This window comes from Tyto alba, unplaced genomic scaffold (genome assembly GCF_018691265.1).
Source record: "Tyto alba isolate M040663 unplaced genomic scaffold, T.alba_DEE_v4.0 Super-Scaffold_40, whole genome shotgun sequence".
NCBI classification, from domain to species: Eukaryota; Metazoa; Chordata; class Aves; order Strigiformes; family Tytonidae; genus Tyto; species Tyto alba.
The window spans coordinates 10,704,649-10,728,063 of NW_024881316.1; the positions used below are offsets into that span (position 1 = coordinate 10,704,649).

Below are 23,415 nucleotides of genomic sequence, written 5' to 3' on the forward strand. Positions count from 1 at the left end.
TAACAGGGTTGCTGACCTACATCAATATAAAAGAAGGTGACACCATGTGTTCTTCTTTTGGGCAAAATACCTGATTTATCCACTTTGTGTAGAACAAGTAACTTCAATTATCTAGATACTTACAATATTAACATATGACATTAAAAGTGTAAGACATCAGCAATAATTTGGGTCAATGTGCAGTTTGCAGTTAGGAAAAAGAGTTAATGTGTGTGAGGGTTTGGTGTGTGGGTTTTTTTTATGGTTTTAAGTCAAGGGAGAACACAAGTTCAGCTCTCCATTACCTGAAACAATGTGGCCGAGCCGAAACCAAAGAAGTCAACTTAGCGATGGCACAGAGGATGAACCACATCCTGGGGAAATGACTTCTCAATCGTAGCGCCTGCTCTGCCAGGAAAAGGATTTAAGTTGGTGAGCAGAAACCTGAGTAAGGATACAGGCATCTGAATGCCTCTAGATGAAAGAAAATCAACATACAGAATAGGGGGAATGTTGTATCACAGGCTATCAGAACAGTCGAAGCTGCTTTCTCAAAGCAATCCTGGAAACAACCACTATGGCCACCTACAAGTTTCTTGTTCAAGCACAGCTATGTCGGCTTTTGGACATCACAGGAAGACTCGAGGAAACTGGTGCTCTCTGCTGGTACTTCAGGAAAAAGTCATTTTAACTATTAACATAATGAAGTCAAGCAGGAAAGTACGTCCATTCACAAAGCCTGTTTGATGTCACACGCAAACATCATCCTGTGCCTGTGTAAATTGTTTCAAGGTGTTTAATATGGCCAAGCTCAGTGTAAACTATATACGCACAACACGTAACTGCTGTTAAAACTGTTGTTAAAATCTGTAAATAAACAAGTTCTCTAGACCAGAAGGACACACCTCACCAAGGCAGCACTAGAGCAAGTTATGAGTAAACAGAGTCACTTGAAATCTGTCTGGTATCTGTGGCAGTCAATGCAGCAACATGTTCTCAAACACAGGAGTACTCTATTACTCTGCTGGGCATTACTGGTCTTTTGGGTGATTGGGTTTTCCCAATGTAAAATTCCCTAAGGAATACACTGAACAGTGATGACAGCAACAGGGATTATTTCCTGCTTCTGTATTCCCTGTACTATGCTCCACCTCTCAATGTCCTATTTATTCCATATTTGCTCTTAAAATATAGATGAGAACCACCATTCCCATGTCACCATCAACTGACGAACAGACCGCCATTCATCTTGCTCAACAGCAGCTGTAACACTGTTTTGTTGGGGAAAAAAAAGGCATAACCTGCTTCCTCCTTTCTCATTCAACAACTGGCTTCAAACTGTCATCATTTTTGGTACCTGTCGTGGAGCAAGAGGATATGTGGCAAACAGACCTAAGTGTCACAACTCAGGAAAAGCCCTCCAGTGTGGTGAAGGCGCCGTGCTGAATGTGCTACTCACGTTATGCTGGATTGCCAGAGGGACTTCCTCAGCTCCCCTCAGCCAACCCCAGAACCACCAAAAGGCTAAACTATGGATGAGCTCATTTTGGCTGTATGCTTCATTTTCACTCCCTATCTTATATTTAAAATTTCAAGTATTCGCCTTGTGCATTCCTAAATAAAAAGAGATGCACATATTCTCCCAGTTTAACTATCTTCACACGGTATTTTAGCTTTGTAGCTGTTAAATTTATTTTAAAAGCATATCAGAATCTGAAAGCTAGATGACAAGAACTGAGATTATTCATGATATATTTTTGTACTATTCTTCACATCTGCAAATGGTTTCGTTCCTAATTTTGCCACACTGCTGATGCTACTGTACGTTGCTTCTAATGTACTGAAATCAGAAACTGAATATCTTGCAGTCATTCTTTGCTTCTTGCTCTTTCTGAACAGGCCTTGCACTCCAGTTTCACTTTCTTTTCTGGCTGGTTTTCAGCACCACCTGGTGTCTGACTGTTGCTTGTTTCTTCTGTAAAGGAAAAATCAGCACCTTATTTCAAACATCAGAGTGATGTTTTAATGCAAGTGTATTTAACAGATAGGGAGTCTTTTGCTGTAGCAAGTGCGCTGGTTTTCACTGGGATAGAGTTAATTTTCTTCACAGTAGCTACTATGGGGCTATATTTTGGATTTGTGCTGGAAGCAGTGCTGATGATGCAGTGGTGATTTCATTGTTGCTGAGCAGTGCTTGCACAGGGCCAAGGCCTTTTCTGCCTCTCAGCCCACCTTACCAGCAAGTGGGCTGGGGTTGCACCTGAAGTTGGGAGGGGGCACAGCCAGGGCAGCTGACAGACTGACCAAAGGGATATTCCATACCGTGTACCGGCATGCTCAGCATATAAAGCTGGGGCAAGGAAGGGGGGACATTCAGAGTGATGGCATTTCCCTTCCCCAGTCACCGTTACAAATGACGGTGCCTGGCTGTCCTGGGGATGGCTGCGCCCCTGCCTGCCCATGGGGAGTGGTGAATGAATTACTGTTATCACCTTTGTCTTAACTCATGGGTTTTCTCACTTTTAGCTCTCCAATTCTCTTCCCCATCCCAGTGAGGGAGCGAGTGAGCAGCTGTCTGAGACTTAGTTGCTGGCTGGGGGTTACACCACAACAGTCCTTTTTGGTGACCCAGTGTGGGGCTTGAAGGGTGCGAAATAATGAGATTTGATTGGAAGGTGTTAGATTAAATTTATAGCTGTTATTGCTGTTTAGCTATTAATTGGCAGGCTCCTGTGCTTGCCATGGGGCTTGCTTGCCTTACGGTATATTAGCCTAGCGCTTGTTACTGGCTGCTTTTTGTTTTTGCTGCTTGCTGTAGTGCTGTACTGCTGATCATCTTCCTCAGCTGTGCCTGGGAACATTTTGCTAACAGCAATGGTGATGCATCTGGGCTGGCAGATGGCTGGGGCATCGCTGCTGTTTCTGTGCTGCTGCACTGGTCAGGATGGATCTCCAGCGTGAACTCGAGTCAAAGGGACTGTGACCTGCGGATGAGTCCACGTGGGAGCAGGACACCTTGAAGCGTCTGTGGATAAATCCACACCAGAGCAGGTACGTCTCGAAGTGGCTGTGGTTACGTCTGTGCTGCAGCAGGTACACCTCTGAAGGGACTGTGGGACCTTAAATATCCCTTTCACGCAGGCAAACACTGCCTGGCTATAATTCTTCAACTGAAGCCACCTAATGGTGCTTTAAGCCCATGGAGAATTTTCACTGGGATTCCGTATAGAAACACAGTTTTTGCTACGTGAAGCTATATGCAAGCCTAGTCTTTTTGGCCATGGTTCTACAAAAAGAAAGCCCAGTAGAGGGGCATCTCTGCTACACTGGCAAACTTCCTACGTACAGAGCAGGATAGCTGCGCTCCCAGCTGGCGCAGGCATCCACCCGCTCCCACGTCCACCCGCGGCTAACAGGGAACATCCCGGGAAAACTAGAAGGAGGCCAAGCGCGACCCTCCGAGCCTCCAGCTCTCCGCAGCCCGGGACGCTTCCCAAGCCTGATGCAGCCTGCTACATCGGCACCCTTGGATTGCTTCCCAGTGCCCGCCCCGTCCCCCCCGAAACCCACCTAAACCCTTCCACGGGCGCCGCAGCCTTTGCCACCGGGTCCCGGCAGCTCCGGCTCCTTCCAGCCGAGCTCCCCCCCCCCCCCCCCCCCCGGCGCGGCGCGCGGCGGCCCCCCCGGCCCGGAAGCGGAAGCGGGCGCGGTGCGCTGTGGGCCAGCGGCGGCCGAGGCGGAGCTGGGTCTGAATGAAGGCGCCGCGGGCCGGGCGCCGCTGAGCGCCCCGGGGCCGCCCCGCTCCCCCTCCTCCTTCCCTCCCTTCCCCTCTCCCCCGCGGGCGGGCAGCGGCCGACCCGGGCCCCGCCATGTCCTACAACAAGATCCCGCCGCGCTGGCTCCACTGCCCCAGGAGGGGGCAGCCCGTGGCAGGTGAGCGCCCGGCCCGGCCCGGCCCGGCCCGGCCCGGTCCTGCCCTGCCCCGGGGCGGCTGTGTGGCGGCAGCGGCGACGGGACGGCTCCCTCCTCTCCGCTGCGCTCCCCTGCCCCCCCCCCCCCCCCCCCCCCCCCACGCTTCCCGCTCCTCCTCAGCGCCGTGGGGCGGGCGGAGGCCTCCGTGGGGTGGCCGCGGCCCTTCGCCCTCCGGCCCGGCCGGGGCTCTTTGTCCCGGGGGCGCCAGGCGGCCGCTCCCCCCGCGCCGGTGCTTGTCCCGGAGCTGACTTCCCGCAGGGCGGTTGTTTTCCCTAAAGCCCAGCCCGCAGCAGGGCTTCGTATTCAGCGCGGGAGCTCGCCCTCCCTTCGGCTAGTGCAGCCCCCAAAACCCATTTCCCCCCCCCCCCCCCCCCCCGCTGCCCATGGGAGCCTTCATGCTGGGTTCTCACTTCGCACTGGTTAAGTTTAGGACTCAAAACTTTTCCCGTCCATCATGTCTGATGAGAGAGACAGCAGGCGGGTGTGCAGAAGCTGCCGTACGGGAGCTTACCTCAGCCCTGACAAGTCCCCTGTGCAGCCTCTTCCTTGTCTGTTTGGTTTTTTGCTTTTTTTTTTCCTGAAGGCTCTGATGTTTATCAGTGTTGATCTGCTGCTGGGCCGACTGACAGTGACCTGTCAGTTACTGATGTGTTTCTAAGCCGTTTAGCTGGAGGATGAGTTTAAACACTGTACTCCAAAGTTCCATGTGCATTTCAGGTTTTGTCAGTGATTGCTGTCATCTCGGTAGTTCTTACCCATAACACGCTGGCTGTCGTGATTGTTGCTAGGTTTCTAGTCTTGCTGGCATCTAGTGGCAGTGAATTAGGTATAGTGTGAACACACATTTTTGAATGGTGAGTTGGCTACCATACTGACTTCAGAGGAATGTTCCCCATGCTGCCTGGTATGAGATAGAGTAAATAAGTATTGCTCTTCACAGTTTTCTCAAATTCTTCTTTCGTTTATAAGGTAAGCAATTCCCACCCCCAGGTTTTTTTCCATAGTATTTTCTAGTTTTTACTCCTTTCATCGTCCTATCTGTGATAATTTAAAGGTATTTTTTAAAAGCACAGCACTTACTACTCAGTGTGGTATTCTAAATGGCATTGTGCCATGATTTGCTTAATAGTTACAACTCGTGTTTTCTATCCCATGTTTCCACATTGTCTTACATTTTTTTGATGGTGGTTGGTTGTGGAACTGAAGACACTGATGACTGTTTACAGGTTTATTTAGAAGCTGGTGAGACATCTCGGTAGGCTTAATCTTCCCATCAATATGCACTATTTGGCATTTATCAGTATTTCAGTTGTTCATTTTGTGGGTTACTGGTTTCCTTCAAGTTCCTTATACTTCTCCAAACTTGACTCAGTTAACTAACAGCGTTGTTGTACTGCTCATCTCCGTTATCTCCTTTTTCCCGATCACTGGTAAATGCATTGCTTTTTATCTAATAAGAGATTTGATAACCTAAGTTTTTAGCTTTTGACCACAACTAAAATAGAGTAATGACCCTTTATTCTTTGTTTTTCTTCTCAGCAAGTTCTTGTTCTCTAGAAGTTGTCGCTGTTGTTTGTTTGTCTGTCTTTTAAGCCATGGCTTTCTCAAAAATAGCAACATAGAGTAAGCAAGAATGCAGGTCATCAGCATGTCATCTGCTGTGCCATCACTGCTTGTGTGTTTGTTTATTCAGTAACTGCAAGGTAATTGTTTTCCATTCCGAGCGATCATGCACAAGAAGTTACTGCAAAATAAGAAAAAAAAAACCAAACCAAAAACGGGAAAGTGCTTGGTACAGGTTCATTTCTTTGGCTGCTTTATCATAATATATTCTTATATTAGCTGACCCAATTTTTAGGTTTTTAGTGTGTACAACTTACCAAAAGCCATAGTACACCATCAGTTGTCTCTCCTTTTCTGTTATTTTACATTCAACGACATCTAGCAGTTTTATTGAGAGATAAGTTTTAAGTTTATTGATGTTGGAACTGTCTCCCAGGTGGGTTCTATTTTAGTTTTAATTAGCATTTCTATCAAATTTCTAAGCATCTTTGCATGGCTTTATTCCCATCTGATAGTGTAACAGTAATAATGTTGCTGAGGAAGGTTTGTCTGTCTTCTCTGGACTCATTCATCAAGTTTGGTCATGACCCTCTTGTCTTATGGTTGTGGCATCAAGTATTTCTAGGTGACCTTAAATACAAGTACTAATGAGGCCTGGAACTCTTCTCTTGGTGAGATTGGGTTCTTTCAGGTTAACAGGACCCTTAATTCTGAACAAGGTGAATTGATTTACATCTCCCATTATTTTCCAGTTTACTTCTTTATGTATTGATGCTTTTTGCCACTTTCTGGCTTTATGGTGCATCAGTTCTTCAGAACGGCACATTTTCGTGCTTATTATATTGTGGTAGCACTTCAGTTACGTACTTCTTGAAAAGAGCTTTCTGTGACCACATAGATCTGAAGTGATGGGGTTGCTTCAGCCTTACTGCCTTGGCATAGCCATCTCTGCAGGTACCTGCTTTTTATAACCATTGAAACCCCAGTCCGTTTTGGTTTTGCCATGGAAAGTGCAAGCAAGATACTGAAGAGAAGATATGCGAAGTGCCTCAGCAGTGTCTTTCAGTTTCCTGTTGATTCGTGTTAGTTAATCCTGTTCTAGACATACGTGCATCATGCAGAATGGTGAGATATCATTAAAAACATCCATACTGCATGTTGCTCTAGAGATAGCACCTTAAATAGAAGAGTAATGCCTCTGGTTCAGGAAGTTGACGGGCTATAGCTTGTTGTAGTTGGGGAGAATAATCTGATGATGGATTGTCATTGTCAACATTTCACACTCTTTCTAGGCATCTGTCATTGATCTGTTGATGATGAGTTACTCGGTGAAATGGATGCTTTGACCCAGCATAGTTGTTCTTGAAACAGAAGACTTACTTTTTAGGGTGGTGGTGTTTCTTTTTTTCAATAGCAGATTTTACTATTCAATTTTATTTAAATTTTCATTTCTTAACCTTGGTCACTTTACACAGTCTAGCCTTCCTAATCAGTGTTCAATCCAAATATGTCATGGTCATACATAATTAGTGGCTACTGTCATGTTTTGAGTTGATAACTTCATATCACAGAAAAAGAAGCTAAAATAAGGGTAGCTTTTTCACTGGTATGCTCTAGAATTCACATTTTAAGATAAAAAATGTGCCAGAATTAGAGCATATATATGAAGGAAATGCAGTGTCTTACATTGTTCAGGTATCTCAAATTTATTGACTTCTTGTCTGTGCTGTGACATACCGAGCTCTTATTTTTTGAATTTTTGCCTATTTTTCAACCTAAAGAAATACCAGCTGTTATACAGGTAACTAATTTGGAAAATGGTTCTTATTATCCACCTTCCAAAACTGCTTGTTGAATTTGAACTTAATTGTGGAAGTAAGTAATCATCAAGTGTCAAGGTTCCAGTAAAATTTTGAAGTTAATTTGAAAATTCAGTTGAGTTACAGTTATTATAGTAATTTAGATTAGATACACTAATTACTTGTGATACTTTGATATCCATGTAAAATACCACCTTGTTGCTGTCAGATCACCTAGTTCAACAGAAAGAATTGATTATTTATCTTCAAATGCTTATGCATAGAGGCTTAAGTTGAGCTGTAATCAGTTTTTACTACATAATTTCTTTAGCATAAGATGTAGGGCAAAACTGTAGCAGAGATTGTAGCTACTGTCTCATTCATACTGTCCATATTACTCAGAAAGGTTAGAAATCTTTCTTAGAATTAAACCTTAGATTTTCTGTAGCTTAATGACACTCACCTAAGAGGGGCTTACATGCACACAGGGAAGGAGGATTTTCAAGCTTCTGTACAAAGGTCAATTAGCAAATTTGCCAGGTAGGGAAATTTGGTTTTCTGTTATGAGAGGAACACAATAGGAGGTTGTATTCAAGATATTTAATAAATGTGTAGGAGTCACAATTTAGAAAAAAACCCAGGAATGTAAACTAGGAAGATAATGCTTACTGCATAGTTATAACATAAAATTATATTGCAGAGAAATGTAATTTATTAAAAAAACCCAAAACCAAACCAAAAACCCCCAAAGAAAAAAAACACTAAAACCCAGAGCCATTGTTTTCATAATCTAATTACAAAATTTCCCTAAATTGGAACCAAATTACTGCTCTCATCTGACCTTGGCGGGCAGCTTGTTTGCTGCCATATAATCTCTGTTTCTCAGTAATACCACCAAACTGGAATTTGTAGAAGTTGGGCACCTAAATACTGTCAAAGATCTGGGTTTGATCTTTGGAAGTGACAGTAAATGTGCTCTATTAAAATACTCATCCCTTCCACAGCTGTGTAAAGGTGTTCAAATGCTGCAGGGAATACTGACTAGACTACTTTCCCATTCATCACCAGGAAGACAATGTATTATGGTTGCTCAGAAGGAAATCAGAGTGAAAATCAGACACTAAATCAAGGTCTGCTACTGAGAAGAGAATGAACATGTTAATTCTCTGTTCTGGAAGATGAAGAACAGGAGAATCTTCAGTGTTATTCTACAGTCTCTGAGCAGATGCTACAGGAAACAGTTTTAACCTCCAGGCACTGTTTTCCAACTCTATCCTCTTTTCCCAGCATCTCCTAAAGGATGATAGTTTTCTTTTGTATCCATTGACTCTAGTGCAGCTCCTTTTCTTAATTGAATGTCTTGGCTAAGAAAAGGTTAGTTGCAATCCTCGTGTTCTATAATGGGTGAGTAGATGTATTAGGATGGGAGTGGCAAGTGGCAAAGTTAAAAAACTTTCAAGCATGCCTGGTGTTTTGCAAAATTTATGGTGATGGTAGATTTTGGAATTAAGATAATCTAAAATTAGGATTTGCATAATCAGTCTGTACTGAAGAAGATTACAAGTTAATGTGAAAGAGTTAACAGTGAGTGAGAGAGGCTGAATGATGGTGTTGAAGGCGACAAGGAACACAAAGAAGCAAGAAATTTAAAGTAGATAGGAGAGGTAACCAACCCAACAGCCATGACTAGGGATGAGGGTGTGTAACTGTTGGAATGAAAAGGCGAAGGGAAGTGAAGTTCATAGTTTTTCTAACAGTCAAATAAGTGGAAGTGACTATAATTTTTTTCCTGTTTATTGTGTATGTTGACTATATGAGTGAATAACTTTCCTTCTAGCTGTTAAGTTTCCAGTGGTCTGAGAAGTGTAACAGGGAGGGTGTTTCTCATTTTGCTGATTAACAGCAAACCTGAGCTAACAAGTTGCATAAAGCTTGTCTGTTTCTATAACTGTCTGTCTTCTGTGGTTTATAATGTCTCTCTCCTAGAAGTTAAATGCTTATTTGAGACTACATAAGATGTTTTGATAGAATTTAAGGCTACAGAAAACTCTGTGAACTCTAATTTACTGTACAAACCTCTCAGCAGCATTCATTTAGTAAAAATGGTATGCATTTTTCTATTTTTACAAAGATTAGTGAGCTTCTCTCTCAAAACTCGATTTCTAGCTGAATACAACAGGCATGTTGGTGTCTTTTTATTCCATGTGGTTTTGTTTTGCTGAAAGCAAGAGGATTTTGTTTGTTTTATTATGAAGAAATGTTTTGTCTTGATGAAAGAGCAGTATTTTCATAAGTAATTTAGAAGAATTTTTTAGGATTAGTACTGGGTGTGCTGATTCACTTGAGGATCTGAAAGTGACCATTTAAATACTGAGTTCAGACTAGTGGATGGTGTTTGTTACTCTATATTACGTGGCTGAACAGATGCATCCAGATGGTTTAAGGGATAGTATAGAAAGATGTTATATTATTCTTTAGTTCAAAATATCATGTGAATATTTGTGTTTCTAAATAAGAAAAGCTTTTTAAAAGTTACTAAAGTTTTTTTTAAAAAAGTAATAATATATAGAATGAACTCTTATTTTTTTGTTTTTCCCCTTAAGGAAATAAGGAGGTCAACTGCTATTAGAAGCATTTTAGAAATACTGTTTGACAACATCAGGATCTAGAAGCAACTTTTTTTCCTGGAAGATTTACGTCTGGTGCTCCAATTTGGAGTTCTTCCTGCATTAAAAAAACAATCATGCCGCTTTTCCGTGCCATACGATTATATGGTTGCATTTCATTTGGTTTAAGAAGGGCTGTCTTTTCAACAGCATGGAAACAGTTTTATTAAAAAAAAACAATTGAAAAAGGGAGGAAAGTGCTAGGGCAGTATTTTTTTTTTCTGTGTTTTCTTGGGGTTGAGTTTATTTCAGTCTTAGGATATAATTCATTAAAATATTTTCATATCTATTTAGAAATGCAGAAGTTCTCCCAGCTTTACTCTCTGCCTATATCATTAACCTTGGTGTGGCTGGGCAGCTATGCCAGGTCTCGTTAGTACTAGGAATTTGCATTCATTTCCTGCAACTCACTGCAGTGCAGGGTCCCAGGTGTGCATGGGAGGAGGTGTGCTGCTTCCCAGGCAGACCTGGTGGCAGTGACCTGGGCTCCAAGTTCTTGTCTGTTTGGAAGTGCAGGAAGAGCTGTTGGGTCAGTAAGTGTTGCTCAGATACCTGCTCCTGCTGCACTTGGAGGGAAAGGCATGCCTGTAGCTTGCTGGGGTTTAGAAAGAAAGAGCTAGAGATCTCTAATGAGACGATCTCAGATATTCAGTGGTGGATGTGAGGGATGAAAAATAAATATTAAAAAAAAAAATGTGGGTTTCTAGGGAGTGATGGATGTAGTCTAGTAAGTACTAATTCTGGTCAAGGTTTTGTTGTGGCTTTGAAACTTCCTGATGTCTGAACCACATGTAGGTGGTGTGGTTTGGAGGGAAGGTTGAACGCTGCTGCAGAGCTCTTGCAGCAACCTTAAGGAGGAGCACGTTGGAAAGATCTATGGTGCATAGATGTTCTGGACAAGATGCATATTTTTTTTTCAGTAATCTTTACTGTGTTTTAGGTTTGCAGGTAATCAAAGGATGTTTACATGTTTGGGCAACAGACCGTTATTTTAAATGCTATTTTCATGTGTTTAGCTGTAGCAAGTTTATATTTTCTCTAGTCTGTTATGCGTTGTAGCTCCGCAGCTTAAATCACACTAAAAGCTAGCTAAAAATGTTAAATTACTTTGTTTTAGATGAGCTGACCTGTATTTCCTTTAAGCTTCTAAATGAGTTTGTGAATTCTGAGCACTCGTAACTAAAAAATATTGTAATTCAGCTGTTTTTGATACTTTCCCTGTGATTATTTTTCACTGGAGGTAAACCTCTAAATCTGCTCAGCATGTTGCTTTGAAATCCCTAAGTTGCAAGTGTACATATACGTGAGTATACATAAAATACTGCAAAATTTTATTATCTTTCATAGGGAAGTTTTTACCATTGAAGACAATGTTAGGACCAAGATACGATGAACAGGTTGCTGAAGAAAATCGTTTTCACCCGAGTATGTTATCCAACTACTTAAAGAGTCTGAAGGTAAAGTTAAATTTTCTAGTAATTGAAACATTACTTTCATGTTTAATGTTTATTCAAATGTTGCTTTTCAGATTTAAGAACAACATGGTTGCTGGCTTTCTTTGGGACATCTGTACAGAAAATTTTTTTTTTTGTTTATGTTTTCAGGTTTTCTCTGCAACTCCTAAATTTCTAAAACTACTTTCTTGTAGGCAAGAATTGTGCAAAACCCTCCAGCTGATTCACTGTATTAGCAGCAAGAATCTCATTCTTTTCTGTTACTGCTGTTGCACCTTGGAGAGATGTCACTGTCAAAATTCAGATAGTCTGAGTTTGCATTTTTACAAATGACTCTTGCGTAAGGATATGTTAAGTTGCATTTTTGCTTATAAAAATGAAAGCATTTAAAAGTAAAAAGGAGAATTTTATGCAACCTTTTTGTAGTTTCAGTGCATAGTTTTCTTCTTTTGATGCATAGAATGCTTCATGGTATCTAACCAGTCATACCCAAGTATGGAAGAAAACAGTTTATGGATTTTGTCCAGTAACTTCTCAGTGAAAAAAAAAAAAAAAGCATAAATGGAAAAAAAATTTAGGAGCATGGACTGGTACCCAGGAAGGAGGGTGGATGCCTTTACCATTGGGTTACAGTGTTATGCTTCTGGTTTAATCTTTCATTCACTGTTTCACCCATTTCTGTCTGTCTGCTTCAACTTGCATGTTGTTCTGCACTGTAGCACAACTTTGACAATAAAGATGGGGAACAGGATAAGTGTTGTGCCCAGTCCAGGGTATCTGGAGATGAAGGAAATGAGATTTTGAACCTCCCAGGCAAAAAGATGTCTACAATCCAATTCTTTTAATCTATTAAATAAACTGTTATATAGAAGGTTAACACTGTGGGTTTTTTTTTTTTGACCGTGTTATATAAAACTAATCATGTTAGTGACATTTTTTTCTGTGTTTTTTTTTCCCCCTGTTGATCTAAAGTTAAATTAATTCTGAACTTGTTTAACAATACCAGAGCTCAAACATCATAAGAATCAGGTGACTAAAATATGGGAATTGTAATTTTATGAATCTTTTTTAAGCTTAGGTATGAAGTAGATGGCTACTCAGTGGAGCAGTGATACCAGTGGGATAATGTGATAAGAAAGTACTATCAGTGAAGCACATGTGCCTGTTCTCAGGTGCTTGAACTGGCAGGATTTTTCTTGTTTGAATTCTTGGATCTATTAACCTAAATTCTACTTGAGTACCTCTTTCATGCATTGCGTTGTTTTTGACTCTGACCAGCTTTAATGGGCATACCTAGAAATTTTCCAAAAGCGATCTTATTCATGGTGTGAAGTATTTTAAAATTCTGCATATATTTTGAAGTTGTAGGGAACTTCGGAGACTTACTCAGAATTTCTGACTATTTCCTTGTTAGTGATTTGTCACCAAAAAATAAATTATGGTGGGCCTTCATAGTGTTTCTATTAGGCACATCAATCAGTTCTATTGCAATACTACAAATGTGTAATGTCTTGAGTAATATCAGATGTTTAGAGCCTGATAGTACAATTACTAGCATGAGGATCCCCACTTACATTTTGGTAACTTTCGTTAGCCAACAGAACATGGAATTTCTCTCAAACTCTGTTTCATATCTATTATACTGTCTTGAATCCTATTATTGTTGCTAACTATTTGCTATTTGAAAGCAGATGGTTTTGTATTTGCTGAGATGTGCAGTGGGTTACTGGAGTGTTGTATTTGTGCAACAGCAGTTTACCAACAACCTGGCAATGAGATAAATGTGCAATTGAGGAGACCTTGAAAAGTGGATTTTCCTAAGGCAAAAGTAGCTCACTGTGCACGGTTCTCATAATTTTACTGCAGTGTGTTTTACTAATACTTTGCAGAATGAATCCCTTCTGAAACCTGGCTATTACTTAAGTCCATATAATTTATTTCCCAAAATAGAGACTTCAGCAGAAACTTTTACATCTGGGTTTTGGTAATACTGAGATATTACTGCTACAACCAATTTTTGAAGGTACCAGTTCAGTATTTAAGAGAACATCTGCCTGGGAGGAACATTCTCTAACAAGTTTCCCGTGCCATTCCTTTTTCTCATTAAGCTGGTTGCTCAAAATCTGAATGTTAGAAACTGATTTTGTAACAAATGGCAAAACTGTTTTTCTTCTGATTGCCAGTATTGACATAGTATCTTAACGGTCTCATAAAATTTGCAGGAGCGGTTGGTGACAGTGTGAATAATTGTTAAAAAAATTTATTTCTTGAGTAGTTAGTCTAGTACTGCTTATGCTTTATAAAAAGTAGCTTTATTTCTGTTAGAAAGAGCTAGGACATTAGTTAACCCAAAAGAATGTTTGGGCAATTGGTATGCTCAAGTTACAATATTCCCATTAGTAAAACTAGTTATCAGTTTTCAGCCATGTTATTGTTTTCATAGATAAATTCAATCACTGATTTTAATTTTTTCCTCAAATCAGAAATGCAATGAAAAAATCTCGAGGCTGGAGAGAATTCAGGGTATTGTAGTGTGCTCCCTCCCTCCTGGGGAGGATGTTTTTGGGTTCCAACATCTAATGAGAAACTTCTGGGGTCATACAAGGGGAACCTAGCTAAGCCCAGCACCAGAAGAGCACATGCATGAAGCATTAATAGCTGGAGATAGCTGGAATGTGAGGAAGTGAGAAGGAAGGTTTTTATAACCGTAGGAGGACGTGGAGAGCCTGGCCAAAACAAATGTGAGCAGAATGGAAGCAGTATGAAGATCTTGGTATTATTGTATGTAGGAGATAAGAATTTCAAACTATTGATGAGCTTTTTTTTCCTTCTATCCAGTCATCTTTTACAATTAGAAGCAAGAAAAATAACTAGTTTCAATTGTGTTTCAATGGGGTGTATAAGATTGTAGTGTTGTAACACTTCTAGTAAGAAATAAATGTATGTTTTAGTGAGGAGTTGCTCAACAATTTAAAAATGTTCTTTCTTCTAAAACGGTGTCATTCAGTGGATGTGGTGGACTGAAAGATGTGATTCATGCAAACACTGGCCAGAAAAACAATATTTTCTGGTGGGTGACTATCTATTTTAGCTTAGATAGTCTTTAAAAAATCAGCTCTTACTAAGAACTTTCTAGGTGCAAACTGATGGGAGCATGAGTGATGACTCTGACTGGTGTGATGTCAGGGTTGCAGAGCAGAGCACCTGCGTTGTTAATGTACGTGTGCTAGAATCTCTTCTGTAGATGAGAATTGTGGTCGGTCAGGACAAGCATAGTATAGCCCTGATTCAGTGACGGAAATATTTTGATTCCTGTGGTACCAGTGTTTTTTTTTTTCATGGCTTTCTGGAACATCATAATTGTATACTTTGATATGTTACATAGTCCCCCTGCTTTTTTTTTAATTTCTTTATCCTTTTCTTTTGCCTTGCACTCTCTAAATTGTAGTGTGTTATGTGCAGCTAATGCCATGAACTGAGAGCGCAAATGTTCATGCTTTCTGTAAAGCAAGAAAATTGCTCTCAGGACTTATATGCTCTACGTGCCATATATGCTTTTATAGCTTTGGCTAAATTGTATTGGATGCCTCTTTGGTTTGCTGTTTTGTGAAATGTGTGAGGAACAGTGTCACTTCATGAGAACTTCATTTGTATATGATTGAAATGATTCATAATAATTGCAAAGGAGTAGCAGGCCAGAAGTCCTGAAGTCTGTAGTTCAGAATTTCCTCTCTAGCAGAAGCTTTGCTATATTTCATTCTCCTATTCAAATTAAATAAAATATCCTAAAAGCTTGGTAGCACTTTGTGTCTGAAGTATGTTGTAGTGTTCTCCTGGCTTCTACACGTCAGTCAGGAAACTGAAATTTGTACATACGTTCAGAAGAGTAATTTCTAAAAATTGAGGGAAGAAGCACATAGGTATTCTTTGAGCTTAAAAGCTTTAACATGATTAATTTTTGTGCTTTCAAACATCTTCTCTGATAATTATTCATTGTAGCAGGAGATTGGGAAAGTTAGGGGGCTTTTGGTGGGAACGTTTGAAGCTGCTGGTATTTGGGAACAGTGGGGACGGGGACTGGCTTTGAGTTTTCAACACTAAGATGGAATTGTAGCTCTCCAACTTTTGGATGGGAGGATGTGAAACTATGTTCTGCAAATCACTTGTATTTTTTCTTTTATCTCTCCTTTTAGAATTGGATATATTAAACAGTTTTACTTTTTAATCTGTCGTCATGCTTTTGTTAAAGGTTGTTTTCCTCACAGTTCTTTTTCCCTCTTTCCAGACAGTGAGATGATGCAGCATTTTTTTCAAGGGTAATCCACATTTTGGAATGTCTTCTTTCTTACTAGACTGGAACTGAATGCAAAAACCTTTACTTTAAAATGATGTTTTCATTAAATCTTAATATTTGAAAATATTTTTTTTTCTCCTTAGCTGAGGACATCTTGGAAGCGTTACGTATAACCCCGTACTGTACATAAAAGTTGTCAAGCTGAGCTGTGTAGAAGCCGGGGCGGGGGGTGGTTAGGCAGCCGTTGATGTGGCTTCACAGTCTAGAGTGCTCTGGTGAAAAGGCATCTGATTCTCCTATCAGTCTCCTGCCAACACTAACCCCACTATTGATAAGATGCTGAACACAAAGGGAGATTTGAATGCTTTTTTGGGGGGTGTGGCACGCTAGTGGAAGATACTCTGTGGATTCCCTCCATGGAGCCATTGCTTGTATAGAATGGTAGAAAAGTATGTAAATAGTTTTCATAGAACTAGCTCATTTTAGATGTACTTTTCTATCCTAGCACGTTGTCATGTACAATCACCTAGAAGTACTGATTTGGGAACATGTCATTCTCCTCTGAACTGCTGTTTTGAACTGGTTTATGTTAATGTTGTAGTGTTAGGGACCTGGAAGTTTCGTGTGGTCTTACTTGTGAATTAAGTAGTCTTTGAGATGTTTGCTAAAAGCTGTTGAGAATGGAGGGTGAGGAAAGTAATAATTCAATTAATTGCATTTTGTATACTTCCTACAAAATAAATCACTGGCTAGTATGCTGTCAGTCTGCATGCTTAGCAGCTCAGTTGATATTTGCAGCTTTGGGTGATACAACATTGTTTTCAGGTGAACCTTTACTGAAGCAGCTTATATTTCTGCAAAACAGTAATAAATAAAGCATTCTGAATACAATATACAAAGTTGAAGTAAACAAGAAATTCACAACTGATTTGGTTATTACAGTACAAATACTTAATGCTGCTGACGTAACATTATGATACCTTTTAATATCTGATAAGTAAAAGTATTATGAAAGTATATCATCAGAACTTTAAATACCATGGATAACTGCCTCTGTCAATAATTGGAAATTTATCTTTGAGGTCTACTGAACAATATATCCATGTGATACAGCTGTTTCTGAACTGTATTCCAGTTATAATTGGAATTTATCTTTTCTGAATTGTCTGGAAGCAGTGTTTTAATTTGTAATTCTTCCAACTGCACTGCTCAATTATTGCCAGTCTGTTGACCTCGAGGTAAATAAAACCTGGTCAAAATCCTGTTTATGAGTATGTGCTGGAGTTTTAAATATGTTGAAGATGCAGTGTTTTTATATGTTTTTGCTTGCATAACATGACTCAGTGTTAATGTATTTTAAGTGCACTATTGATGTAAGTTTAAAAAAGACAAAGCTGTGGACCAAAGATTCTGCTAAACTACCACTCTTACAATGCCTTTGAAAAAGTCATCTGGTTTCATGGTGAGGATCCTACTTGAAAGCATGACATTCGGCATTTTGACCAAAAGCAATTACTTGCACTTATAAGGCAGGAAACCATGAATACTTTCAGTATACAGGTGTATGAGTAAGCTGCTTTTGCACAGTAACACTGCGGGGGTTTATGGTTGGTGGAAATTTTGTTTGGACTGAGGAACAGTAGGATGCACTTTGCTAATGTTTCACGGGTGTTGGATGCCACCCAGTGGAATTTCTGATTTCCATCTTGCTTTTAAAAAGAGTAACTTCCACAAGCATACTTGGAAAGACCTATTTTACAGCTATAAAAACCAAACAGTAAAAAAGTAAATTCATGCAAAAGGGGACACATTAGGGTAGGGTGGGCAAGGCAGCCTGAATTCAGGTATGTCCTAACATGTGAGTGGTTGATACTGCCACCTTAATTACAGACAGCATCTTTGAAGATTTCAAGTTGTTTCACAGTTTAGCTTCGAATAAAATGTGTCTGAGAACTTAAGGAATTTTTTTTTTTTAATTGAAAATACAGTCATTTGTTTTGCACTCTAGTTTGATGGATGGGTAAATTGAGTTATCTTTCTTTTCTGAGAGTATACTTATGTGTAAGTCTCAGTTGTTAATTTTTCTTACAGTACTTCCACTGTGCCAGTGTTGAATATTGTTCTACTTAAAGCATAAGAGCACCTGATTTCACCGTATTTGTCTTTTAACATGTTAAAATAATTCTTTATCAGATACTTCCCTGCTGTTAGCAGATCTTTCTTATTTAGAAATGTTTGTGGGAACAAACTGAAGTTTTTGAATTGGTGGCTAGTGCTAATTCAGACACCAGCTTTCATAAAGAAACTCAGATGACTGATGGTGGTAAAATACAGATTTTATGAACAAATGCAATGTTTAAGATTTTTTTAAACTTGCAACTGTAACCTGCTATCGCCTTTAATTTGGATGTAATTAGCCACTTAGTATTTATGCACTGATATTTGAATCACACATGAGTTTACCTTATTTTTTTTTTTAGGTTAAAATGGGTTTACTGGTAGACCTGACCAACACCACTAGATTCTATGATAGGAATGATATAGAGAAAGAGGGGATTAAATATATAAAGCTCCAGTGTAAAGGGTAAGTTGTCTGCATTTTTTTAATACTTAACTTTTAATTTGAAAGTTAACATTGAAGTAATTAATCTTTTTTTTTTTTTTTAACCCCAGCTGTCCCCTGATCTGTGTGTTACTGTGTTTTTCAGGCATGGTGAGTGCCCTACACCTGAGAATACAGAAACATTTATCCGTGTATGTGAACACTTCAGTGATAAGAATCCCTCAGAGCTTATAGGTATGTTTTCTTATATCCATTATATCCATCTTATATCCATCATTAGTTTTTAATGTTAATTTATTTCATATTTACTTATAACTATGGTGTCTCATTTTTGAAAGTCTACGCAAAGGAATTTCCTCAGTACAGTGTTTATGCATATATAGACTTGATTGCTTTTACTCCAGAAACTAGTATGTTTCTGCATCCATCAGTTTGATTACAGCTACGGACTTAATGTGAAAAAATATACAAGCTTAAGAACTGTTCACAAATACATGATAATTGCATTGTGGTTTTGTAACTTCTGGTGATACAAATGCAGGTTATGCATTGCCTGTGTATTGTTTTGGCATTTGATGGTCAGGCTTAGTTGAAGTCATATTTGATAACTGAATGATCAGAGATTCTTTAGCAAATCTCACAAAGCACCTGATTAATTGCTGGTAAGTGGTAGTAGATATTAGGCTGAGTTTTTCTTCTCTGGTGTATTGTCCCACAGTGAATATTTGAATGCTCTTAAGGAGATTTTTTTTTTTTTTTTTTTTTTTTACCCAGAGCAAAATAAGTTCTCAGTGTGATTTAGGAATGCATGAAACAGCTGTTTGCATAGGTGTCATCGGTAAGAGCTTGGTAAATTAAGCTGGAAGGTTCATACAGTTTAGGATTCATGCAGAATCATAGAACTGTACAATAGTTGAGGTTGTTGGAAGGGATCTGTGGAAATCAGCCAGTCAGTTGCCCTTCCTTAGAGCAGGGACAGTTGAAACAGCTTGCTCTGGACTGTGCCCATTTGGGTTTTGACCATTTCAAGCTCGGAGACTCCACAAGATCTTCTGTCAACCTCTTCTAGTGTTTGCTCACCCTTACAGTATACAGGGTTTTTTCCTTACAATTAAACATAATTTATTGTATTTCAATTTGTACCCATTGCTTCTTGTCCTATAACAGGATACCCCCGAGAATCTTACTTTTTTTTTTTGGTGCTTGAGAGATTTAATTTGGGCATACACTTTTTCACATAATTTTCTTTTAGATACTTTCTTATTTCTTTATTTCACATAGAATGCAATTTTAATTTGAGACCTATGTTTTCTTCTCTAAACTGTAAGTATGTGATATGAAAAATGAGGTACTACTAAATGAGAGTGAGTAGGGTCAGTCATCAACAATATTTCAGAACTTGCACTGGAGCTTGAAATATTGTTGATAACTGATCCCATTCTCATTTAACAGTTCCTCGTTTTTCACTCTCCTTTTCAAGTTCCTCCACTTGGTCCTCCAACAATATTTCAGAACTTGAAATATCGTTGTGGTCAGCAATTTATATGGAGCATGATAGCATGGTGATACCCTATATAAATAGCAGACACATTTAACTCATATTTCAACTTCTAAAATGCCATTTTTAGTGTTGAGGCACTAACTTTTTGACTTCTATGTATTTTGGAATGTTCTTCCATTATTTAGATTGTTTCACCTCTAGTAAATTAGAGTCAAGAAGAACATAATGTGTTGACTAAGCTTTTAAATAACTTGTGGTTTAGGCTTTCACAGTAAAAAAAAGTTGGAATTTTCCATTTTCCTTCCATGAATCACTGAAAAGTTGTTTCTGCTTCTGGACACTCGTTTCCTCTGACAGTGTCAGGGGGACTGGTGTGGAGGATATTTTTATCAAAAGCGAAAGCAGTCTGCAGCAGTGATAGTACTGCACCCTGTGTGATCTTTCTCTTCCAAGCTGTTGGTCTCATTGCCAAGATGCTTCTTATCTTTGCCGTGTATAAAATTATTGACTTAACCTTCTTGGTAGCAGTAACAGCTACAGGACTTACTGATAGCAATTGTGTGCAATTTCATTTCCAATGTCAAGATTAGACATGAGAAGAGACTGAAATGTGAATGATAAGGAAACAAAGTTTTCTATTCAGCTAGAACAATATAGGATGGAAACTTTATTTCTGCAACTTGGACTGGAATGTGCCTACCATATGTAAGGAAACAAAATGCAAAAATTTTGCTTAAGCAGAAGGCAAAGGAGAAATAATTGCTGGGAACAAATTCTACAAGGAGGCTAAAATTCGCTTCTCTTGATGCAAGTTACACAGTTTTTAGTATTAAATGGTTAGAATGGATGAATCCAGGTAATTCATAGTAGTTTTTGCCTTGCTTTATTAAGAAGGGAAGCTTGGTGAGGTGACACAAAACCTGACTCTGATACAGTTGATATATATTTCTGTTTACTTAGATAAAGTTTCTGGGTTTTATCCGTCTATCTTTGTAGGTGTTTTTTGGATCTCCAGTAAAAGAAAATAAATATTTGCAGTGTATGGGAGTGTATAGGGGGAAAAAGGTAGATATTCACATTTTGTCTGAATAAGCATCAGATAAATTGTTGCTAAACTTACTTTACTAACTATGGTAGAGAAATAAGGCAATCAATAAAAGCTTAAGTGACTTGCTTCATGGTGTTGGGCCCTGCACTTGAGTCACAACAACCCCACACAATGCTACAGGCTTGGGGAGGAGTGGCTGGAAAGCTGCCCGGCAGGAAAGGACTTGGGGGTGTTGGTTGACAGGCAGCCGTGTGCCCAGGTGGCCAAGAAGGCCAACAGCATCCTGGCCTGTATCAGAACTGGTGTGACCAGCAGGACCAGGGAAGTGATCGTCCCCCTGTACTCAGCGCTGGTGAGGCTGCACCTCGAACACTGTGTTCTGTTCTGGGCCTCTCACTACAGGAAAGACACTGAGGTGCTGAAGTGTGTCCAAAGAAGAGCAACAAAGCTGGTGAAGGGTCTAGAGCACAGGTCTTATGGGGAGCAGCTGAGGGACCTGGGGTTGTTTAGCCTGGAGAACAGGAGGCTGAGGGGAGACCTTACCGCTCTTTACAGCTACCTGCAAGGGGGCTGCAGCGAGGTGGGTGTTGGTCTGTTCTCCCAAGTAGCGAGTGATAGGATGAGAGGAAATGGCCTCAGGTTGACCCAGGAGAGGTTTAGGCTGCATATTAAGAAACATTTCTTCACTGAAAGTGTTGTCAAGCATCGGAACAGGCTGCCCAGGGAAATGGTTGAATCACCATCCCTGGAGGTATTTCAAAGACATGCAGATGTGGCATTTAGGGACATGATTTAGTGGTGGACTTGGCAGTGTTAGGTTAACAGTTGTACTTGATCTTAAAGATCTTTTCCAGCCTAAACAATTCTATGATTCTATGGTCACAACTGAAAACTATGTCAATATTAAGAATAAGTACATTTGTTAGTGGAAACTTTAATACTTTGATATTTATAATTTAAAATGTAGTATGAGGAAGAGGTACTTCATGACATTTTCAGCGGCACAAATTTTCCAACTGGTTTGTTATCACTAGATGGTGCTGTTGCTTTGTGAGGGGAAAAAAAAAGTTGCAGTGGGTTTGATTCTTCCCCTCCTTTCACTGGGGTATGAATTCAGTAAAATAGATGCTGAAGACTTAATTATTTTTTTCATACATTGAAAATATAAGTAATTAAAATGTTTATACTGTTGTATAGTTATCTTTTTTTTTTTTTTTTTTTTCCCAAATTATTATCCAGTCTTAACATGGTAATAGTACATTTGAAATAGATTTGTGGTCTATTGACACGGCTTTCAAGTTTGAGTTGAGGTAATCTGGATATGATTTTTATTCTTGATGGTGTGAAGTGAATGTAAGGCTTGTTGAATCCGCTAAAGGCACAGTTATTGAATTTGATTGTATTTGTCTTCTGATAGCATCTGAGCAGTCATAAAAAAATACTTTTAATCTTATCTGTATCAGCCATATTTTAGTTGCATTAAGTTAGTGCTCTTGAGTTGGGATAAACTGAAGTATCCCATACTCTTGTTGATAATAATTTGCAGAAGTAATGTAATATTGCTTTTTAGGCTTATGTGCCTTATGTGGTCTGGGTTGCCTTGATGGGAAGGGAGAGATAACTCCTTAATGTTACTGATAAAGGTAGAAGGATCCAGAAACACACTTGTGAAACTAAAGCATGTTTGTTAAAACTACTTGCAAATTATTGTACCCTTTTCTTGTCTTGTCTAGGTGTCCATTGCACACATGGTTTCAACAGAACTGGATTTCTAATCTGTGCCTTTTTGGTCGAGAAGTTGGACTGGAGGTAACTTTGAATGTTAATCTCTAGGGATTTGTTGAGAGTGACCAAAGACATCTTCAGTATGTTTTACTCATTGTCCTGACAGTTATCCTAATGTATTCACTATTTGTTATTTTAAAACTACCTACTAATCTTGAGCAGCCAACCTATATTAACATTACTCATATCATCCCTTGGTAGCTTAGCCTGTTTCAGTCAAGCTTTCCAGGTCTGGTAGATCAAAAGTTAGCTGTACTTGCTATGAGGGCTTTTAGGAGTGTATATTTTGCATTGTATCTCTTCCCCGTGACGTGTCCCACATTTTGACTAAAACTGTGGAGTTCAGAGATGCCTGAAAGATAAGATTATTTCTCTTACTTCTTCATCTTTTTCATGTAGGTTTGCATGTAGGGTGTTTTGTTTTGTGTTTGTTTTTTTTTTGTTTGTTTGTTTTGAGTTCTGATGAGAAAAATTTAGCTAGAACAACAGCTATTATGTCACAACAGAGTGACATAATTGTTTTGAAGGGTCAGGGGGAGACAGAGTCCTTGTTTCCAGCTTGTTTGAATAAAGTCTGCAGCATGCTTCTGTATGGACTCACCTGTTTTTTTTTTTTGTGATTTAAAAATGCTGCTGCCTTCATAAAGAGTAGTGATTTTTTTTCAGATAGTATTAGTATAAAAAAAAAAAAATGCCTGTACCATGCTGGTGGTCATGACTTTTGCATGTTTGGGTAGTATTCACGAAACGCTATTTCCTTGCTGGAATGGTCCCGTGAAAGGCATGTTTCT

General features: G+C 39.5%; 1 protein-coding gene across 2 annotated transcripts in view; it reads left to right on the top strand.

Moving 5' to 3' along the window:
• Positions 1–3,698: 3,698 nt before the first annotated feature.
• RNGTT (RNA guanylyltransferase and 5'-phosphatase) overlaps positions 3,699–23,415 on the top strand; it is a 195,955-nt gene continuing 176,238 nt past the window's right edge. For both annotated transcript variants that reach the window (XM_032989939.2, XM_032989936.2), the window contains exons 1-5: positions 3,699–3,912; positions 11,327–11,436; positions 18,208–18,311; positions 18,436–18,524; positions 22,573–22,648. In XM_032989939.2, coding sequence (XP_032845830.2) covers positions 3,849–3,912; positions 11,327–11,436; positions 18,208–18,311; positions 18,436–18,524; positions 22,573–22,648 — 443 coding nt within the window. In that variant the 5' untranslated portion in view covers positions 3,699–3,848. The remainder of the gene's footprint in view (positions 3,913–11,326; positions 11,437–18,207; positions 18,312–18,435; positions 18,525–22,572; positions 22,649–23,415) is intronic.